The sequence below is a fragment of the Salvelinus alpinus genome, chromosome 6 (genome assembly GCF_045679555.1).
Source record: "Salvelinus alpinus chromosome 6, SLU_Salpinus.1, whole genome shotgun sequence".
Classification (NCBI taxonomy): Eukaryota; Metazoa; Chordata; class Actinopteri; order Salmoniformes; family Salmonidae; genus Salvelinus; species Salvelinus alpinus.
The window spans coordinates 84,232,282-84,250,362 of record NC_092091.1 but is presented as its reverse complement, the minus strand read 5'-3'; the positions used below and the strand labels follow the sequence as shown (position 1 = coordinate 84,250,362).

The following is an 18,081-nucleotide window of genomic DNA, read 5'->3' as shown; positions in this document are numbered from 1 at the left end:
GCCCTCTCACTCAGCTTTCTCCACTAGGGCCCTCTCAGTCACCCGGCTCCACTAGGGCCCTCTCAGCCACCTGTCTCCAAAAGGGCCCTCTCAGTCACCCGGCTCCACTAGGGGCCTCTCAGCCAGCCTGCTCCACTAGGGCCCTCTCAGCCACCTGTCTCCACTAGGGCCCTCTCAGTCACCCGGCTCCACTAAGACCCTCTCAGCCACCTGGCTCCACTAGGGCCCTCTCACTCAGCCGGCTCCACTAGGGCCCTTTCAGCCAGCTGTCTCCACTTGGACCCTCTCAGCCAGCCTGCTCCACTGGGTCCCTCTCAGCCAGCTTTCTCCACTAGGGCCCTCTCAGTCACACGGCTCCACTAGGGCCCTCTCAGCCAGCTGTCTCCAATTGGACCCTCTCAGCCAGCCTGCTCCACTTGGACCCTCTCAGCCAGCCTGCTCCACTGGGGCCCTCTCAGTCACCCGGCTCCACTAGGGCCCTCTCAGCCACCAGGATCCACTTGGGCCCTCTCAGTCACCCGGCTCCACTAGTGCCCTCTCAGCCAGCCTGCTCCACTAGGGCCCTCTCAGCCACCCGGCTCCACTAGGGCCCTCTCAGCCAGCTGGCTCCACTAGGGCCCTCTCAGCCACCAGGATGCACTTGGACCCTCTCAGTCAGCTGGCTCCACTAGGGCCCTCTCAGCCATCCGGCTCCACTAGGGCCCTCTCAGCCACCTGTCTCCAAAAGGGCCCTCTCAGTCACCCGGCTCCACTAGGGGCATCTCAGCCAGCCTGCTCCACTAGGGCCCTCTCAGCCACCTCTCTCCACTAGGGCCCTCTCAGTCATCCGGCTCCACTAGGGCCCTCTCAGCCACCTGTATCCAAAAGGGCCCTAACAGTCACCCGGCTCCACTAGGGGCCTCTCAGCCAGCCTGCTCCACTAGGGCCCTCTCAGCCACCTGTCTCCACTAGGGCCCTCTCAGTCACCCGGCTCCACTAGGGCCCTCTTAGCCACCTGGCTCCACTAGGGCCCTCTCACTCAGCCTGCTCCACTGGGGCCCTCTCAGCCAGCTTTCTCCACTAGGGCCCTCTCAGTCACCCGGCTCTACTAGGGCCCTCTCAGCCAGCTTTCTCCACTAGGGCCCTCTCACTCAGCCGGCTCCACTAGGGCCCTCTCAGCCACCAGGATCCACTTGGACCCTCTCAGTCAGCTGGCTCCACTCGGGCCCTCTCAGCCATCCGGCTCCACTAGGGCCCTCTCAGCCACCTGTCTCCAAAAGGGCCCTCTCAGTCACCCGGCTCCACTAGGGGCCTCTCAGCCAGCCTGCTCAACTAGGGCCCTCTCAGTCACCCGGCTCCACTAGGGCCCTCTCAGTCACCCGGCTCCACTAGGGCCCTCTCACTCAGCCTGCTCCACTGGGGCCCTCTCACTCAGCCTACTCCACTGGGGCCCTCTCACTCAGCTTTCTCCACTGGGGCCCTCTCACTCAGCTTTCTCCACTAGGGCCCTCTCAGTCAACCGGCTCCCCTAGGGCTCTCTCAGCCAGCTTTCTCCACTAGGGCCCTCTCACTCAGCCGGCTCCACAGGGGCCCTCTCAGCCAGCTGGCTCCACTAGGGCCCTCTCAGCCAGCTGGCTCCACTAGGGCCCTCTCAGCCACCAGGATCCACTTGGACCCTCTCAGCCATCCGGCTCCACTAGGGCCCTCTCAGTCACCGGGCTCCACTAGGGGCCTCTCACTCAGCCGGCTCCACTAGGGCCCTCTCACTCAGCCGGCTCCACTAGGGCCCTCTCAGCCAGCTGTCTCCACTTGGACCCTCTCAGCCAGCCTGCTCCACTGAGGCCCTCTCAGCCAGCTTTCTCCACTAGGGCCCTCTCAGTCACACGGCTCCACTAGGGCCCTCTCAGCCAGCTTTCTCCACTTGGACCCTCTCAGCCAGCTGGCTCCACTAGGGCCCTCTCAGCCACCAGGATCCACTTGGACCCTCTCAGTCAGCTGGCTCCACTAGGGCCCTCTCAGCCATCCGGCTCCACTAGGGCCCTCTCATCCACCTGTCTCCAAAAGGGCCCTCTCAGTCACCCGGCTCCACTAGGGGCCTCTCAGCCAGCCTGCTCCACTAGGGCCCTCTCAGCCACCTGTCTCCACTAGGGCCCTCTCAGTCACCCGGCTCCACTAGGACCCTCTCAGCCACCTGGCTCCACTAGGGCCCTCTCACTCAGCCGGCTCCACTAGGGCCCTCTCAGCCAGCTGTCTCCACTTGGACCCTCTCAGCCAGCCTGCTCCACTGGGGCCCTCTCAGCCAGCTTTCTCCACTAGGGCCCTCTCAGTCACACGGCTCCACTAGGGCCCTCTCATCCACCTGTCTCCACTAGGACCCTCTCAGTCACCCGGCTCCACTAGGGCCCTCTCAACCAGCCTGATCCACTTGGGCCCTCTCAGTCACCCGGCTCCACTAGTGCCCTCTCAGCCAGCCTGCTCCACTAGTTCCCTCTCAGCCCGCCTGCTCCACTAGGGCCCTCTCAGCCACCCGGCTCCACTAGGGCCCTCTCAGTCACCCGGCTCCACTAGGGCCCTCTCAGCCAGCCTGCTCCACTAGGGCCCTCTCAGCCACCAGGCTCCACTAGAGCCCTCTCAGCAAGCTGGCTCCACTGGGGCCCTCTCAGCCAGCCTGCTCCACTAGGGCCCTCTCAGTCACCCGGCTCCACTAGGGCCCTCTCAGCCACCTGTCTCCACTAGGGCCCTCTCAACCAGCTGTCTCCACTAGGGCCCTCTCAGTCACCCGGCTCCACTAGGACCCTCTCAGCCACCTGGCTCCACTAGGGCCCTCTCACTCAGCCGGCTCCACTAGGGCCCTCTCAGCCAGCTGTCTCCACTTGGACCCTCTCAGCCAGCCTGCTCCACTGGGGCCCTCTCAGCCAGCTTTCTCCACTAGGGCCCTCTCAGTCACACGGCTCCACTAGGGCCCTCTCAGTCACCCGGCTCCACTAGGGCCCTCTCAGCCAGCCTGATCCACTAGGGCCCTCTCAGTCACACGGCTCCACTAGGGCCCTCTCAGCCAGCTTTCACCACTAGGGCCCTCTCAGTCACACGGCTCCACTAGGGCCCTCTCAGCCAGCTGTCTCCAATTGGACCCTCTCAGCCAGCCTGCTCCACTTGGACCCTCTCAGCCAGCCTGCTCCACTGGGGCCCTCTCAGTCACCCGGCTCCACTAGGGCCCTCTCAGCCAGCCTGATCCACTTGGGCCCTCTCAGTCACCCGGCTCCACTAGTGCCCTCTCAGCCAGCCTGCTCCACTAGGGCCCTCTCAGCCACCCGGCTCCACTAGGGCCCTCTCAGCCACCTGGCTCCACTAGGGCCCTCTCAGCCAGCCTGCTCCACTAGGGCCCTCTCAGCCACCCGGCTCCACTAGAGCCCTCTCAGCCAGCTGGCTCCACTAGGGCCCTCTCAGCCACCCGGCTCCACTAGGGCCCTCTCAGCCACCTGTCTCCACTAGGGCCCTCTCAACCAGCTGTCTCCACTAGGGCCCTCTCAGCCAGCTGGTGTCTGTAGTAGAGTGTGAGCTGTGTGTACAAAAAGTAGAAGTAAAAATGTCAAGGGAAATGAACTAAAGTGATAAATCTAGTCCCACATACAACCTGTATGTGTTCCTGAGAGACTCACCTTTCCATAGTGGGGTCATGTTAGTGTGTCCTAGATCAATACAACCTGTACGTGTTCCTGAGAGACTCATCTTTCCATAGTGGGGTCATGTTAGTGTGTCCTAGATCAATACAACCTGTACGTGTTCCTGAGAGACTCACCTTTCCATAGTGGGGTCATGTTAGTGTGTCCTAGATCAATACAACCTGTACGTGTTCCTGAGAGACTCACCTTTCCATAGTGGGGTCATGTTAGTGTGTCCTAGATCAAACCAACCTGTACGTGTTCCTGAGAGACTCACCTTTCCATAGTGGGGTCATGTTAGTGTGTCCTAGATCAATACAACCTGTACGTGTTCCTGAGAGACTCACCTTTCCATAGTGGGGTCATGTTAGTGTGTCCTAGATCAATACAACCTGTACGTGTTCCTGAGAGACTCACCTTTCCATAGTGGGGTCATGTTAGTGTGTCCTAGATCAATACAACCTGTACGTGTTCCTGAGAGACTCACCTTTCCATAGTGGGGTCATGTTAGTGTGAAGTCCAAACGGTTCTGACACTACAGACAGAAGTTGTCAGATGGACTGTATGACTTCAGACGATGCTTATGGGGTCGTAGAGCAAAACGGAGAACATCATCGTGTTCCTGAGTCTCATCTTTCCACAGTTTACAGGCCAAACTGATCGGACGTTACAGATTTCCACACGGCCGCAGAAATTGTAGGCTAAGGGTTAAATTGTCAGTGAAAAGAGCATCTACCAAACATGGATTGTGTGTGTGGGGGTACAGAGATGTGGTAGTCATATAATAATCATGCTGTGGTCTACATTTAGTTCATCATCAAGCAGACCAGATCATTAGAGATGGTGGGAGAGCCTGTTAGGCTGTTTCAAATGGAACAATATCATTTATATACTGTAGCATGAGACTAATACCTCTATATACATTTAACAGGATTTGAGGGACGTTTTCTAAATTGTTTTATAATAAATATATATAATACATTTTCACTGAGACATCATGGTGTGTCCATCAATTTAAATCCCAACTTGTAATGAAAGTATAAATAATAAAAATCAACAATGTATTGGACAGGCCTATGAGGTCTAAAGGTCTGTCTTTCCAAGAAATTCTGTTCATCTGCAAGCAGACCTGATGATTAGAGATGGTGGGAGAGCCTGTTATTTAAAATGGAAGAATATAACTTACTGTAGCCTATATAATGTAACAATGACAATAATCCCTTCATATATACTGTAGTTGAAGGTTATTTTAGTGTCATAAAAAGTGTTGATTAAAACAAATCAGGATGTTTGGTGGATGGATTCAGTGTAGATGTTCTGCTGTGTATCGAGGGGTTTATATGAAAGTGGTAGATTTGTAATTCTTTACAAGAGAAAGTTCTGGAATTCTTTTCTTTGGGTGACCTCAGGCTACGGTCTTTGACAATTCAGCTACTTTGTTAACAGTCCTACAACTGTCACCTTATGTAACAACTGATTTACTTAACTAAAGGCACATCTCAATATGTGGTCCAGGTGCCTTAGTGTTCCTATAAAAACCTGTGTCCAAACTCAGCATTAAATAGTATCTAATCAGAATAGTGTACAGGGATAAGTTATTGCACCTATTGAAATGTAATGTGTTTTTTAGTGTTTATTCTGTTGCATTAAAAAAGTCACTGTTGCCTATTAGATCAATATCAGTGTGAACACGTCTGATTGGACAAGATCCATGTTGAGGTGAGACACGTCTGATTGGACAAGATCCATGTTGAGGTGAGACACGTCTGATTGGACTAGATCCATGTTGAGGTGAGACACGTCTGATTGGACTAGATCCATGTTGAGGTGAGACACGTCTGATTGGACTAGATCCATGTTGAGGTGAGACACGTCTGATTGGACTAGATCCATGTTGAGGTGAAACACGTCTGATTGGACTAGATCCAGGCTGAGGTGAGACACGTCTGATTGGACTAGATCCAGGCTGAGGTGAGACACGTCTGATTGGACTAGATCCATGTTGAGGTGAGACACGTCTGATTGGACTAGATCCATGTTGAGGTGAGACACGTCTGATTGGACTAGATCCATGTTGAGGTGAGCCATGTCTGATTGGACTAGATCCATGTTGAGGTGAGACACGTCTGATTGGACTAGATCCATGTTGAGGTAAGACACGTCTGATTGGACTAGATCCATGTTGAGGTGAGACACGTCTGATTGGACTAGATCCATGTTGAGGTGAGACACGTCTGATTAGACTAGATCCATGTTGAGGTGAGACACGTCTGATTGGACTAGATCCATGTTGAGGTGAGACACGTCTGATTGGACTAGATCCATGTTGCGGTGAGACACGTCTGATTGGACTAGATCCATGTTGAGGTGAGACACGTCTGATTGGACTAGATCCATGTTGAGGTGAGACACGTCTGATTGGACTAGATCCATGTTAAGGTGAGACACGTCTGATTTGACTAGATCCATGTTGAGGTAAGACATGTCTGATTGGACTAGATCCATGTTGAGGTGAGACACGTCTGATTGGACTAGATCCATGTTTAGGTGAGACACGTCTGATTGGACTAGATCCATGTTGAGGTGAGACACGTCTGATTGGACTAGATCCATGTTGAGGTGAGACACGTCTGATTGGACTAGATCCATGTTGAGGTGAGACACGTCTGATTGGACTAGATCCATGTTGCTGTGAGACACGTCTGAATGGACTAGGTCCATGTTGAGGTGAGACACGTCTGATTGGACTAGATCCATGTTGCGGTGAGACACGTCTGATTGGACTAGATCCATGTTGAGGTGAGACACGTCTGATTGGACTAGATCCATGTTGCGGTGAGACACGTCTGATTGGACTAGATCCATTGAGGAGAGGAGAGGGTTGGAAAAGATGAGAGGGGGAGAAGAGGAGACAGGGAGAAGAGGGGAAGGGGAGAAGAGAAGAGGGGGAGAAGAGAGGGGGGAGAAGCGGAGAAGAGAGATGGAGAAGAGAAGAGTGGAGAGGAGAGGGGGAGGAGAGGATAGGAGAAGAGAGGGGGAGAAGAGATGGGGGAAATATGAGGAGATGAGGAGAAGAGAGGGTGAGAAGAGAAGGGTAGAGGTGGAGAAGAGGAGAAGAGAGGGGGACAAGAGGAGAAGAAAGGGGGAGGAGAGGAGAGAGGGGAGGGAGAGGAGAAGAGAGGGGGAGAAGAGGAGAGGGGTGGAGAATAGGAGAGGGGGAGAAGAGGAGAAGAGAGGAGGAGAAGAGGAGAATAGAGTGTCAAAAGAGGAGAAGAGAGAGTTGGAGAAGATGAGAGGAGAGGGGAGTAGAGGAGAGGGGGGAGAAGATGAGAGGAGAAGATGAGAGGGGAGGGGAGGGGAGAAGGAAAAGAGGAGAAGAGGGGAGGGGAGAAGAGGGGAGGGGAGAAGAGGAGAGGGGGAGAAGGGGAGAATTGAAGAGAGGAGAGGGGAAGAGAGCGGGGAAAGAGGAGAAGGGGAAAGAGGAGAAGAGAGGGGGAGAAGAGGAGAAGAGAGGGGGATAAGAGAAGAGGAGAAGAGATGGGGAGAGAGAGGGGGGAAAGAGGAGAAGAGATGGGGGAAAGAGGAGAAGAGATGGGGAGAAGAGAGATGGGGGAAAGAGGAGAAGAGATCGGGGAAAGAAGAGAGAAGAGAAGAGGAGAGGGGGAGAAGAGAAGAGGGGTAGAGGGGGGAGGGGAAGAGAGGGGGAGAAGAAGAGAGGGGGAGGAGAGGAGAAGAGAGGGGTAGAAGAGGGGGAAAAGAGGGGGAGAAGTGGAGAGGGGAGAAGAAAAGTGAGAGGAGAAGAGGAGATTAGAGGACAGGGGGAGAAGAGGAGATTGTGAGAAGTGGAGAGGGGGAGAAGAGGAGAAGAGGAGAATAGAGTGTCAAAAGAGGAGAAGAGAGGGGCAGAAGTGGGGAAGGGGAGGGGAGAAGAGGGGTAGAAGAGGGGCAAAAGAGGAGAAGAGAGGGGGAGGTGTGGAGAAGAGATGGGGAGAAGAGAGGGGGGAAAGAGGAGAAGAGATGATGAGAAGAGAGGGGGAGAAGAATGGTAGAGGTGGAGAAGAGGAGAAGAGAAGAGGATAGGGGGAGAAGAGTAGAGGGGGGAGGGGAAGAGAGGGGGAGAAGAAGAGAGGGGGAGCTGGGAGAGGGGGAGGAGTGTAGAGGAGAGGAGAGGAGCGGGGTGGAGAAGAGAGGGGCAGAAGAGGAGAAGAGAGGGGGAGATGGATTGTGAGAAGTGGAGAGGGGGGAAGAGGAGAATAGAGTGTCAAAAGGGGAGAAGAGAGGGGCAGAAGTGGGGAAGGGGAGAAGAGGGGAGGGGAGAAGAGAAGGTGGAGAAGAGGAGAGGGGGAGTGGAGAAGAGGGGGAGAAGAGGAGAGGGGGAAAGAGGAGAAGAGATGGGGAGAGGGGGAGAAGAGGAGAAGAGATGGGGGGGTGTGGAGAGGGGGGAGAAGAGGAGAGGGGAGAAGGGGGAGAAGAGGAGAGGGTGAGAAGCAGAGAATTGAAGAGAGGAGAGGAGAAGAGAGCGGGGAAAGAGGAGAAGAGATGGGGGAAAGAGGAGAAGTGGAGAAGAGAGGGGGAGAAGTGGAGTGGAGAGGGGGAGGAGAGGAGAGGAGTGGAGGGAGAATAAGAGGGGGAGAAGAGGAGAGGGTTGGAGAAGAGTGAGGGGGAGAATAGGGGGAGAAGAGGGACAAAAGAGGAGAAGAGAGGGGGAGGTGTGGAGAGGGGGGAGAATAGGAGAGCGGGGGGGGGGGAGAAGAGAAGAGGAGAGGTGCAGAAGAGGAGAGGGGAGAAGATTAGAAGAGAGGTGGAGAAGAGAGAGGAAGAGAAGAGAGAGGGGAGAGGAGAGGAGAGGGTGAGAAGCGGAGAATTGAAGAGAGGAGAGGAGAAGAGAGTGGGGAAAGAGGAGAAGAGAGGGGGAGAAGAAGGGTAGAGGGGGATAAGAGGAGAGAAGAGAATAGGAGAGGGGGAGAAGAGTAGAGGGGGGAGGGGAAGAGATGAGGGTGTGAGAGAGGGGAGAAGAGGAGAGGAGAAGAGAGGGGGAGTAGAGGAGAAAAGAGGGGGAGCTGGGAGGAGTGTAGAGGAGAGGAGAGTGGGGTGGAGAAGAGAGGGGGAAAAGAGGAGAAAAGAGGTGGAGAAGTGGAGAGGGGAGAAGAAAAGTGAGAGGAGAAGAGATGAGAAGAGGAGAAGAGGAGAATAGAGTGTCAAAAGAGGAGAAGAGAGGGGCAGCAGTGGGGAAGGGGAGAAGAGGAGAGGGGGGAGAAGAGGAGAGGTGGAGAAGAGGAGAAGGGGAGTGGAGAAGAGGGGGAGAAGAGGAGATGAGAGGACAAGGGAAGAAGAGGAGAAGAGAGGGGGAAAAGAGGAGAAGAGAGGGGGAGGTGTGAAGAGGGGGGAGAATAGGAGAGCGAGGAGGGGGAGAAGAAGAGAGGTGCAGAAGAGGGGAGAGGAGAAGAGAGCGGGGAAAGAGGAGAAAAGATGGGGAGTAGAAGGGTAGAGGTGGAGAAGAGGAGAAGAGAGGGGGAGGAGAGGAGAAGAGAGGGGGAGGAGTGTAGAGGAGAGGAGAGCGGGTTGGAGAAGAGGAGAGGAGAGAAGAGGGGAGGGGGGAGAAGAGGAGAGGGGGGAGAAGAGGAGGAAAAAAGGAGAAGAGAGGGGGAGGTGTGGAGAGGGGGGAGAATAGGAGAGCGGGGAGGGGGAGAAGAGAAGAGTAGATGAGATGGGGGAGAAGAGGAGAGGTGCAGAAGAGGAAAGAGGAGAAGAGAGAGGAAGAGAAGGGAGAGGGGAGAAGAAGAGGAGAGGGTGAGAAGCAGAGATTTGAAGAGAGGAGAAGAGACGGGGAGAAGAGGAGAAGAGAGGCGGAGGAGAGTAGAGGAGAGGAGAGAAGAAGAGATGGGGGAAAGAGGAGAAGAGATGGGGAGGAGAGGAGAGGAGAGGAGAAGAGATGGGGAGAAGAGGACAGGAGAAGAGAGGGGGAGGAGAGGGAGAAGAGGAGAAGAGAGGGGGAAAAGAGGAGGAGAGAGGGGGAGAAGTGGAGAGATGAGAAGAAAAGTGAGAGGAGAGGACAGGGGGAGGAGAGGGGGAGAAGAGAAAAGGGTGAGAAGAGGAGAGGGGGAGGAGTGTAGAGGAGAGGAGAGGGTGAGAAGAGGAGAAGAGTGGAAGAGAAGAGGAGAAGAGAAGAGAGGGAGAAGAGATGGGGAGAAGAGGAGAGGAGAAGAGAGGGGGATGAGAGGGGGAGAAGAGGAGAAGAGAGGGGGAGAAGTGGAGAGGGGAGAAGAAAAGTGAGTGGAGAGGACAGGGGGAGGAGTGTAGAGGAGGAAAAGAGGAGAAGAGAGGGTGAGAAGAGGAGAAGAGTGGGGGAGAAGAGAGTGGCAGAAGAGACAAGGGGGAGAAGAGGAGAAGAGAGGGGGAGAAGGGTAGAGGAAAGGGGGAGGAGAAGAGAGAGGGGGAGAAGATTAGAGGAAAGGGGGAGGAGAAGAGAGAGGGGGAGAAGAGGGTAGGGGGAGATGAGAATAGAGGGAGAAGAGAGTGGGAGGTGAAGAGTGGGTGGAGAGGAGTAGACGAGAGGGGCAGAAGAGGAGAAGAGAGGGGAAGATTAGTAGAAGAGAGAGGGAGAGGAATAGGAGAGGGGGGAGAAGAGGAGAGGGGCAGATGAGGAGAGGCGGAGGAGAGGAGAGGGGGAGAATAGGAGAGGGGGAGAAGAGGAGACGAGAGGAGAGGGGAAGATGAGGAGAGGAGAAGGGAAGATGAGGAGTTGGGGGATTATGAAATTTGACCGTCTGACTTGGAAAGGTGGCATCCTATGATGTTGTCATGTTGAAAGTCACTGATCTCTTCATTAAGGCCATTCTACTGACAATGTTTGTCTATGGAGATTGCATGGCTGTGTGCTTGATTTATACATCTGTCAGGAAGGGGTGTGGCTGAAATAGAATCCACTCATTTGAAGGGTGTCCACATACTTTTGTATATATAGTGTATGAACACATGGGTGTTGTTGCACCATACCAACGATAAGCCTGTCTTCCCATCACATCATGAAAGGTCATGTTGATGTTCATTTAACCTCTGTCTCTCTCTTCCCCTGACTCCTCCCTTTCTCCTCTGTCTCTCTCTTCCTCTGACTCCTCCCTTTCTCCTCTGTCTCTCTCTTCCTCTGACTCCTCCCTTTCTCCTCTGTCTCTCTCTTCCTCTGACTCCTCCCTTTCTCCTCTGTCTCTCTCTTCCTCTGACTCCTCCCTTTCTCCTCTGTCTCTCTCTTCCTCTGACTCCTCCCTTTCTCCTCTGTCTCTCTCTTCCTCTGACTCCTCCCTTTCTCCTCTGTCTCTCTCTTCCTCTGACTCCTCCCTTTCTCCTCTGTCTCTCTCTTCCTCTGACTCCTCCCTTTCTCCTCTGTCTCTCTCTTCCTCTGACTCCTCCCTTTCTCCTCTGTCTCTCTCTTCCTCTGACTCCTCCCTTTCTCCTCTGTCTCTCTCTTCCTCTGACTCCTCCCTTTCTCCTCTGTCTCTCTCTTCCTCTGACTCCTCCCTTTCTCCTCTGTCTCTCTCTTCCTCTGACTTCTCCCTTTCTCCTTTGTTTCTCTCTTCCTCTGACTCCTCCCTTTCTCCTCTGTCTCTCTCTTCCTCTGACTTCTCCCTTTCTCCTCTGTCTCTCTCTCTCTCTTCCTCTGACTCCTCCCTTTCTCCTTTGTTTCTCTCTGTCTCTCTCTTTCTCCTCTGTCTCTCTCTTTCTCCTCAGATCTCCAGGCTCAACACGTCAGTCCATCAGGTAGGTAGAGTATAAATCTACAGTGATTATAGCAGTTCAATATTAGTCAACTTTATTATCCCACATGGAGAAATTCATGTGTCCATACAAACCATTCTAAAACCCAATAACAAGTAGTGTTTTATGGAACTACTAATACTTGTCAACCACAAAGCATTACTGCTGTTAGAATAACAGAATCACTGTCATTATCTGTCCTCACCACTGTGTTTTCCTCTCTGCTGTTTACAGCTGAAGACTCAGTCAGACTGGTGAACGGGACCACTTCCTGTTCTGGGACAGTGGAAGCCTTCTACAGAGGAGAGTGGTTGGGTCTATGTACTGGGTGGAGCATGAGAGATACTAAGGTTGTGTGTAGACAGCTGGACTGTGGGAATCCTGTAGCTGAATCTGGAGGACGTCTGATTGGAGATGGAAGAGGAGGAGTCAGAATATTGAGATGTAGTGGAGATGAGTCTACTATTAGACAGTGTGAAATCATAGAAGGAGGACCTGGTGTCTGTTATGGTGGATATTATCTTCATGTGACCTGTTCAGGTAAGAGACTGGTCATATTGAGAGATTTATTTGTACATTATATAATATTACCATGTATCATGTTTTATGTGTTTTTATTTCATTTAAATAGACGGAGAGATGTCAGATGTATTTAAACATTATATTTGTGTTTGTCATATTGGTTTATGGGAGATGTTCATGGGCAGATCATTGTAGTTCAGATGGTACTGAAGTGAAGCTGCCTGATGGATGTCCAGCTGTTTATTTTCTATAAAGTGAAGTGAACTTATTCCTGTCTCCTGCCTGCATTATTCCCAACCCGATCCTGAGTGACTAAGAACCCATTTCTACCTCTTACAGAATCAAACATAGCAAACTACAATCTTTTATCCAACATATTTGTGTTTAGTCCTTGACAGTGTCATCAACAAAACTGATTGAATGTTCAACCAACTCTTTTTCTCCAGAGTCTGTGCGGCTTGTGGATGGAGCTGGTCTCTGCTCTGGGAGAGTGGAGGTGAAGTCCAATCAGTCCTGGGCCTCAGTGTGTGAAGCTGACTTTGACCGGCAGGATGCAGAGGTAGTCTGTGGGGAGCTTGGCTGTGGGGCTCCTGCAGCTCTACAGGGGGGGCTCTATGGAGGAGGTGAGGGTCAGACCTGGGATAAAGAGTTCCAGTGTAAAGGCAAAGAGTCCCTTCTCCTGGACTGTGACACCTCAGACAGAAGACACAACACCTGCCTACCTGGTAATGCTGTTGGACTCACCTGCTCAGGTAAGAAACAGTTTGTCACCCAATCAACATTGTTTCTCACCTGGAGTGAAGAATATGAGAGACAATATAGGTGTGTTTTAGTGAGAAAATAGTAAGATTACTGTCTCTCTCTTTTCTTTTCTCAGAGCCTGATGATGTGAGGCTGGTGGGAGGAGGCAGTCGCTGTGCTGGTGGAGTGGAGTGGTACGACCAGGGAGAGTGGAGGACTGTGGGAGCTGAGGACAGGGACAAGAAGGATGTAGCTGCAGTAGTGTGTAGACAGCTGGGTTGTGGCTCCACTGTTTCAGCACTACCTGGATACACCACTAGAGGGTTTAGAGTTCACTGTTCTGGGTCTGAGTCTTCACTGAGGGAGTGTTCCAGAAGTTATGATCTCTCTCCTGGACTCACAGTGATCTGCTCAGGTAATAACAAGATACACTATATGGCCAAAAAGTATGTGGACATCAGTGGATTCAGCTATTTCAGCCTCACCTGTTGCTGAAAGGTGTATAAAATCAAGCACACAACCATGCAATCTCCATAGACAAACATTGCCAGTAGATTGGACTTACTGAAGATCTCAGTGACTTAACGTGTCACGTCTAGGAGCAACAACGGCTCAGCTGTGAAGTGGTAGACAACACAAGCTGACAGAACGGACCGCCGAGTGTTGAACCACGTAGAGCGTAAAAATAATCCTCGGTTGTAAAACTCACTGCTGAGTTCCACATACTTTTGTCCATGTATTATATCTCCTTCCTGGACTCACAGTGATCTGCTCAGGAAATATCAACATATTATAATTATATTCAACTGATTTCCTTCATTCATACAACTTCCTCTGCACCTCTCATGATGACTGTTTAGCTTGTCCGTCTGCTTTACTAAATAGATCAATCAGTCAAGTAGGAATGAAATACAAGTTAAATATCCCAGAATGCTTTTGTATTTGAGTGTTATCTCAGTGAACGTCTCTACTCACTACCACTGTCACATGTCATGTTATTGTCATATCTAAATGAGGAAAGTAGTTGAGGAGCTACGTTTTCTTTTTTCTCTCCTCTTGTTCCAGATGTCCTGCTTAAGCCTGATATCAACATATGTTGTCTCAGTGACTGTAGGCCCACTACTCATGTTGCCCTGTGAGGGAGGGTGGCTAGCACTGTTACATGCTGATGTTATTGTCATATCTATAGGAAACTAGTTTAAGAGGTTTTTCTTCTTCTCTTTTATTGTTACAGATCTCCTGGTCCAGCCTGATATCTCCCTGACTGACTCAATGGGAGGGGTCTTCAGGGGCCACCAGGGGCCCGGGATGGTCAGGGGCTACAGCTTCACCATCACCTGCTCCACTCAGCCACAGTACCCAGGAGGCTCCTTCCTCCTCACGTTCACCGGCTCCAACAGAACCCAGACCCAGCCAGCTGTCAATCACTCTGCTGCCTTCCTCTTCCCTGCTGCAGATGACTCCCACCAAGGGAACTACAGCTGTGTTTATGACAATTATGTTTTCTCTCATAACTTCTCCTCTGAGAGTGAGCTCCTCTCCCTCACCATCACAGGTAACTGAACATGAACCAGACTTATAACTTTGTCATTGACAGATTTCCCACAGATCTATGTGATGATGATCAGTCCCCTCATCAAAGGTGTTTCTGTTTGCAGCCTCTCCTCTGCCAGCCTTCATCATCAGACACGTTGTAGTGCTGCTGCTCCTACTGACAGCCATCACCACCTCCTACCTGTACTACAAGGTAAAGACATTTACTCAGACGTTACAAGTCATTTAAACTAGAGGGAGATGGTGAGGGTGAGAGGGAGGGAGAGAATGGAGATACTAGAGAGTAAATGTCTGACTGTTGGTGCTGTGTCTCCCTAGCCCACCAGGAGGCAGAAGAGAGTGAACAGGGTGAGTAGCATGGATCTTTATGTCAATGCCATGGAGATGGTCTCTCTGAGCTCCAGAGCTGAAGCTGGACCGGGAGAGGAGAGAGCAGCCCAGGGGACGGAGTAGGAGTAGAATGAAGCTGACCCTACATGCTGATCTTAGGTCAGTTTGGTGTTTTAAATCGATGGTCAGCAGTGGACTGGTGTTTAAAATGTGGTGACAAACCTGAAGTGGTTCTAATTTAAATAACAAGTTCAGAATTAGTTTATCTTTCTAGAATCTTGGAAGAAATATAAAAGGAGTGACTGCAATCACCATTATTCCTTTTAGTTTGGTTTTTACCACCAGAGAAACATGGGGTTCTGGGTAACATGGGGTTCTGGGTAACATGTGGTTTTGGGTAACATGGGGTTTTGGGTAACATGGGGTTTTGGTAACATGGGGTTTTGGGTAACATGGGGTTTTGGTAACATGTGGTTTGGGTAACATGGGTTTTAATTATTTTAAGAGTCTGTGTTCCAGAATGTATTGCTTTTTTCTTTAGTCTTTGTCTATCTTATTTAGCGTCTCTTAGATTCTTTATCTTATTTAGCGTCTCTTAGATTCTTTATCTTATTTAGCGTCTCTTAGATTCTTTATCTTATTTAGTGTCTCTTAGATTCTTTATCTTATTTAGTGTCTCTTAGATTCTTTATCTTATTTAGTGTCTCTTAGATTCTTTATCTTATTTAGTGTCTCTTAGATTCTTTATCTTATTTAGTGTCTCTTAGATTCTTTATCTTGAAGTGTCTCCATTATTAGTTCATGTATTATTATAATCATCTGTTCATTCTTTGTATTTTGAAGCTTTTTTTAATAAAGGGGTTTGTTGTTGTTGTTTACCTCTCATGATGTTATTGATTATAAATGTTATGATATTGATTATGATGTAGATTATTGTTATGATGATGTTAGTAGTATATAGATAATGATGTTACTGATTATAAATGTTATGATTTTGATTATGGTGTAGATTATTGTTATGATGTTGTTAGTAGTATATAGATAATGATGTTATTGATTATAAATGTTATGATATTGATTATGTTGTTAGTAGTATATAGATAATGATGTTATTGATTATAAATGTTATGATATTGATTATGATGTAGATTATTGTTATGATGTTGTTAGTAGTATATAGATAATGATGTTATTGATTATAAATGTTATGATATTGATTATGAAGTAGATTATTGTTATGATGTTGTTAGTAGTATATAGATAATGATGTTATTGATTATAAATGTTATGATATTGATTATGATGTAGAATATTGTTATGATGTTGTTAGTAGAATATAGATAATGATGTTATTGATTATAAATGTTATGATATTGATTATTGATTATGAAGTAGATTATTGTCATCATGTTGCTCTCTAAACTGTCATGTAATCAACTGAATGCTTTTAATAAAATTACAGGCTGTCAGTCTTGTGTGATTCCCCTCTTGGACAGACTACAACATACAGTATGAATTAACTGAGATCAGTCTGTGTGATTCCCCTCTTGGACAGACTACAACATACAGTATGAATTAACTGAGATCAGTCTTGTGTGACTCCCCTCTTGGACAGACTACAACATACAGTATGAATTAACTGAGATCAGTCTGTATGATTCCCCTCTTGGACAGACTACAACATACAGTATGAATTAACTGAGATCAGTCTGTGTGATTCCCCTCTTGGACAGACTACAACATACAGTATGAATTAACTGAGATCAGTCTGTGTGATTCCCCTCTTGGACAGACTACAACATAGAGTATGAATTAACTGAGATCAGTCTGTGTGATTCCCCTCTTGGACAGACTACAACATACAGTATGAATTAACTGAGATCAGTCTGTGTGATTCCCCTCTTGGACAGACTACAACATACAGTATGAATTAACTGAGATCAGTCTGTGTGATTCCCCTCTTGGACAGACTACAACATACAGTATGAATTAACTGAGATCAGTCTGTGATTCTCCTCTTGGACAGACTACAACTTACAGTATGAATTAACTGAGATCAGTCTGTGTGATTCCCCTCTTGGACAGACTACAACATACAGTATGAATTAACTGAGATCAGTCTGTGATTCTCCTCTTGGACAGACTACAACATACAGTATGAATTAACTGAGATCAGTCTGTGTGATTCCCCTCTTGGACAGACTACAACATACAGTATGAATTAACTGAGATCAGTCTGTGTGATTCCCCTCTTGGACAGACTACAACATACAGTAGGAATTAACTGAGATCAGTCTGTGTGAAACCCTCATAGCAAATTCCGTAAGTGTGTGTGTGTGTGCGTGTCTGTGTGTATTCAGAACTCTGGTGGTATTAAAACATGATCTGACTAGGTAGTGTCCACTCCAGTACATGTGTAGTGCAGGATGTATGTCTGTGTACTCCAGTACATGTGTAGTGTAGGATGTGTGTCTGTGTACTCCAGTACATGTGTAGTGTGGGATGTGTGTCTGTGTACTCCAGTACATGTGTAGTGTAGGATGTGTGTCTGTGTACTCCAGTACATGTGTAGTGTAGGATGTGTGTCTGTGTACTCCAGTACATGTGTAGTGTAGGATGTGTGTCTGTGTACTCCAGTACATGTGTAGTGTAGGATGTGTGTCTGTGTACTCCAGTACATGTGTAGTGTAGGATGTGTGTCTGTGTACTCCAGTACATGTGTAGTGTAGGATGTGTGTCTGTGTACTCCAGTACATGTGTAGTGAAGGATGTGTGTCTGTGTACTCCAGTACATGTGTAGTGTAGGATGTGTGTCTGTGTACTCCAGTACATGTGTAGTGTAGGATGTGTGTCTGTGTACTCCAGTACATGTGTAGTGTAGGATGTGTGTCTGTGTACTCCAGTACATGTGTAGTGTAGGATGTGTGTCTGTGTACTCCAGTACATGTGTAGTGTAGGATGTGTGTCTGTGTACTCCAGTACATGTGTAGTGTAGGATGTGTGTCTGTGTACTCCAGTACATGTGTAGTGTAGGATGTGTGTCTGTGTACTCCAGTACATGTGTAGTGTAGGATGTGAGGCTGTGTACTCCAGTACATGTGTAGTGTAGGATGTGTGTCTGTGTACTCCAGTACATGTGTCGTGTAGGATGTGTGTCTGTGTACTCCAGTACATGTGTAGTGTAGGATGTGTGTCTGTGTACTCCAGTACATGTGTAGTGTAGGATGTGTGTCTGTGTACTCCAGTACATGTGTAGTGTAGGATGTGTGTCTGTGTACTCCAGTACATGTGTAGTGTAGGATGTGTGTCTGTGTACTCCAGTACATGTGTAGTGTAGGATGTGTGTCTGTGTACTCCAGTACATGTGTCGTGTAGGATGTGTGTCTGTGTACTCCAGTACATGTGTAGTGTAGGATGTGAGGCTGTGTACTCCAGTACATGTGTAGTGTAGGATGTGTGTCTGTGTACTCCAGTACATGTGTAGTGTAGGATGTGTGTTGGTGCCTAAAGGGACTCTGTATTTAACACACTTCAACCAGAC

The 18,081-nt window shown here is 49.6% G+C and overlaps 1 protein-coding gene across 1 annotated transcript in view; it reads left to right on the top strand.

The window, feature by feature from the left end:
- The window catches only part of LOC139579777 (scavenger receptor cysteine-rich type 1 protein M130-like), a 144,175-nt gene extending 129,941 nt beyond the window's left edge, over positions 1 to 14,234 (top strand). The window contains exons 2-6 of the mRNA XM_071408597.1: positions 11,367 to 11,396; positions 11,628 to 11,933; positions 12,362 to 12,667; positions 12,760 to 13,071; positions 13,891 to 14,234. Of these exons, the coding sequence (XP_071264698.1) occupies positions 11,729 to 11,933; positions 12,362 to 12,667; positions 12,760 to 13,071; positions 13,891 to 14,219 (1,152 nt within the window). The 5' untranslated portion in view covers positions 11,367 to 11,396; positions 11,628 to 11,728 and the 3' untranslated portion in view covers positions 14,220 to 14,234. The remainder of the gene's footprint in view (positions 1 to 11,366; positions 11,397 to 11,627; positions 11,934 to 12,361; positions 12,668 to 12,759; positions 13,072 to 13,890) is intronic.
- The last annotated feature ends 3,847 nt before the right edge of the window (positions 14,235 to 18,081 follow it).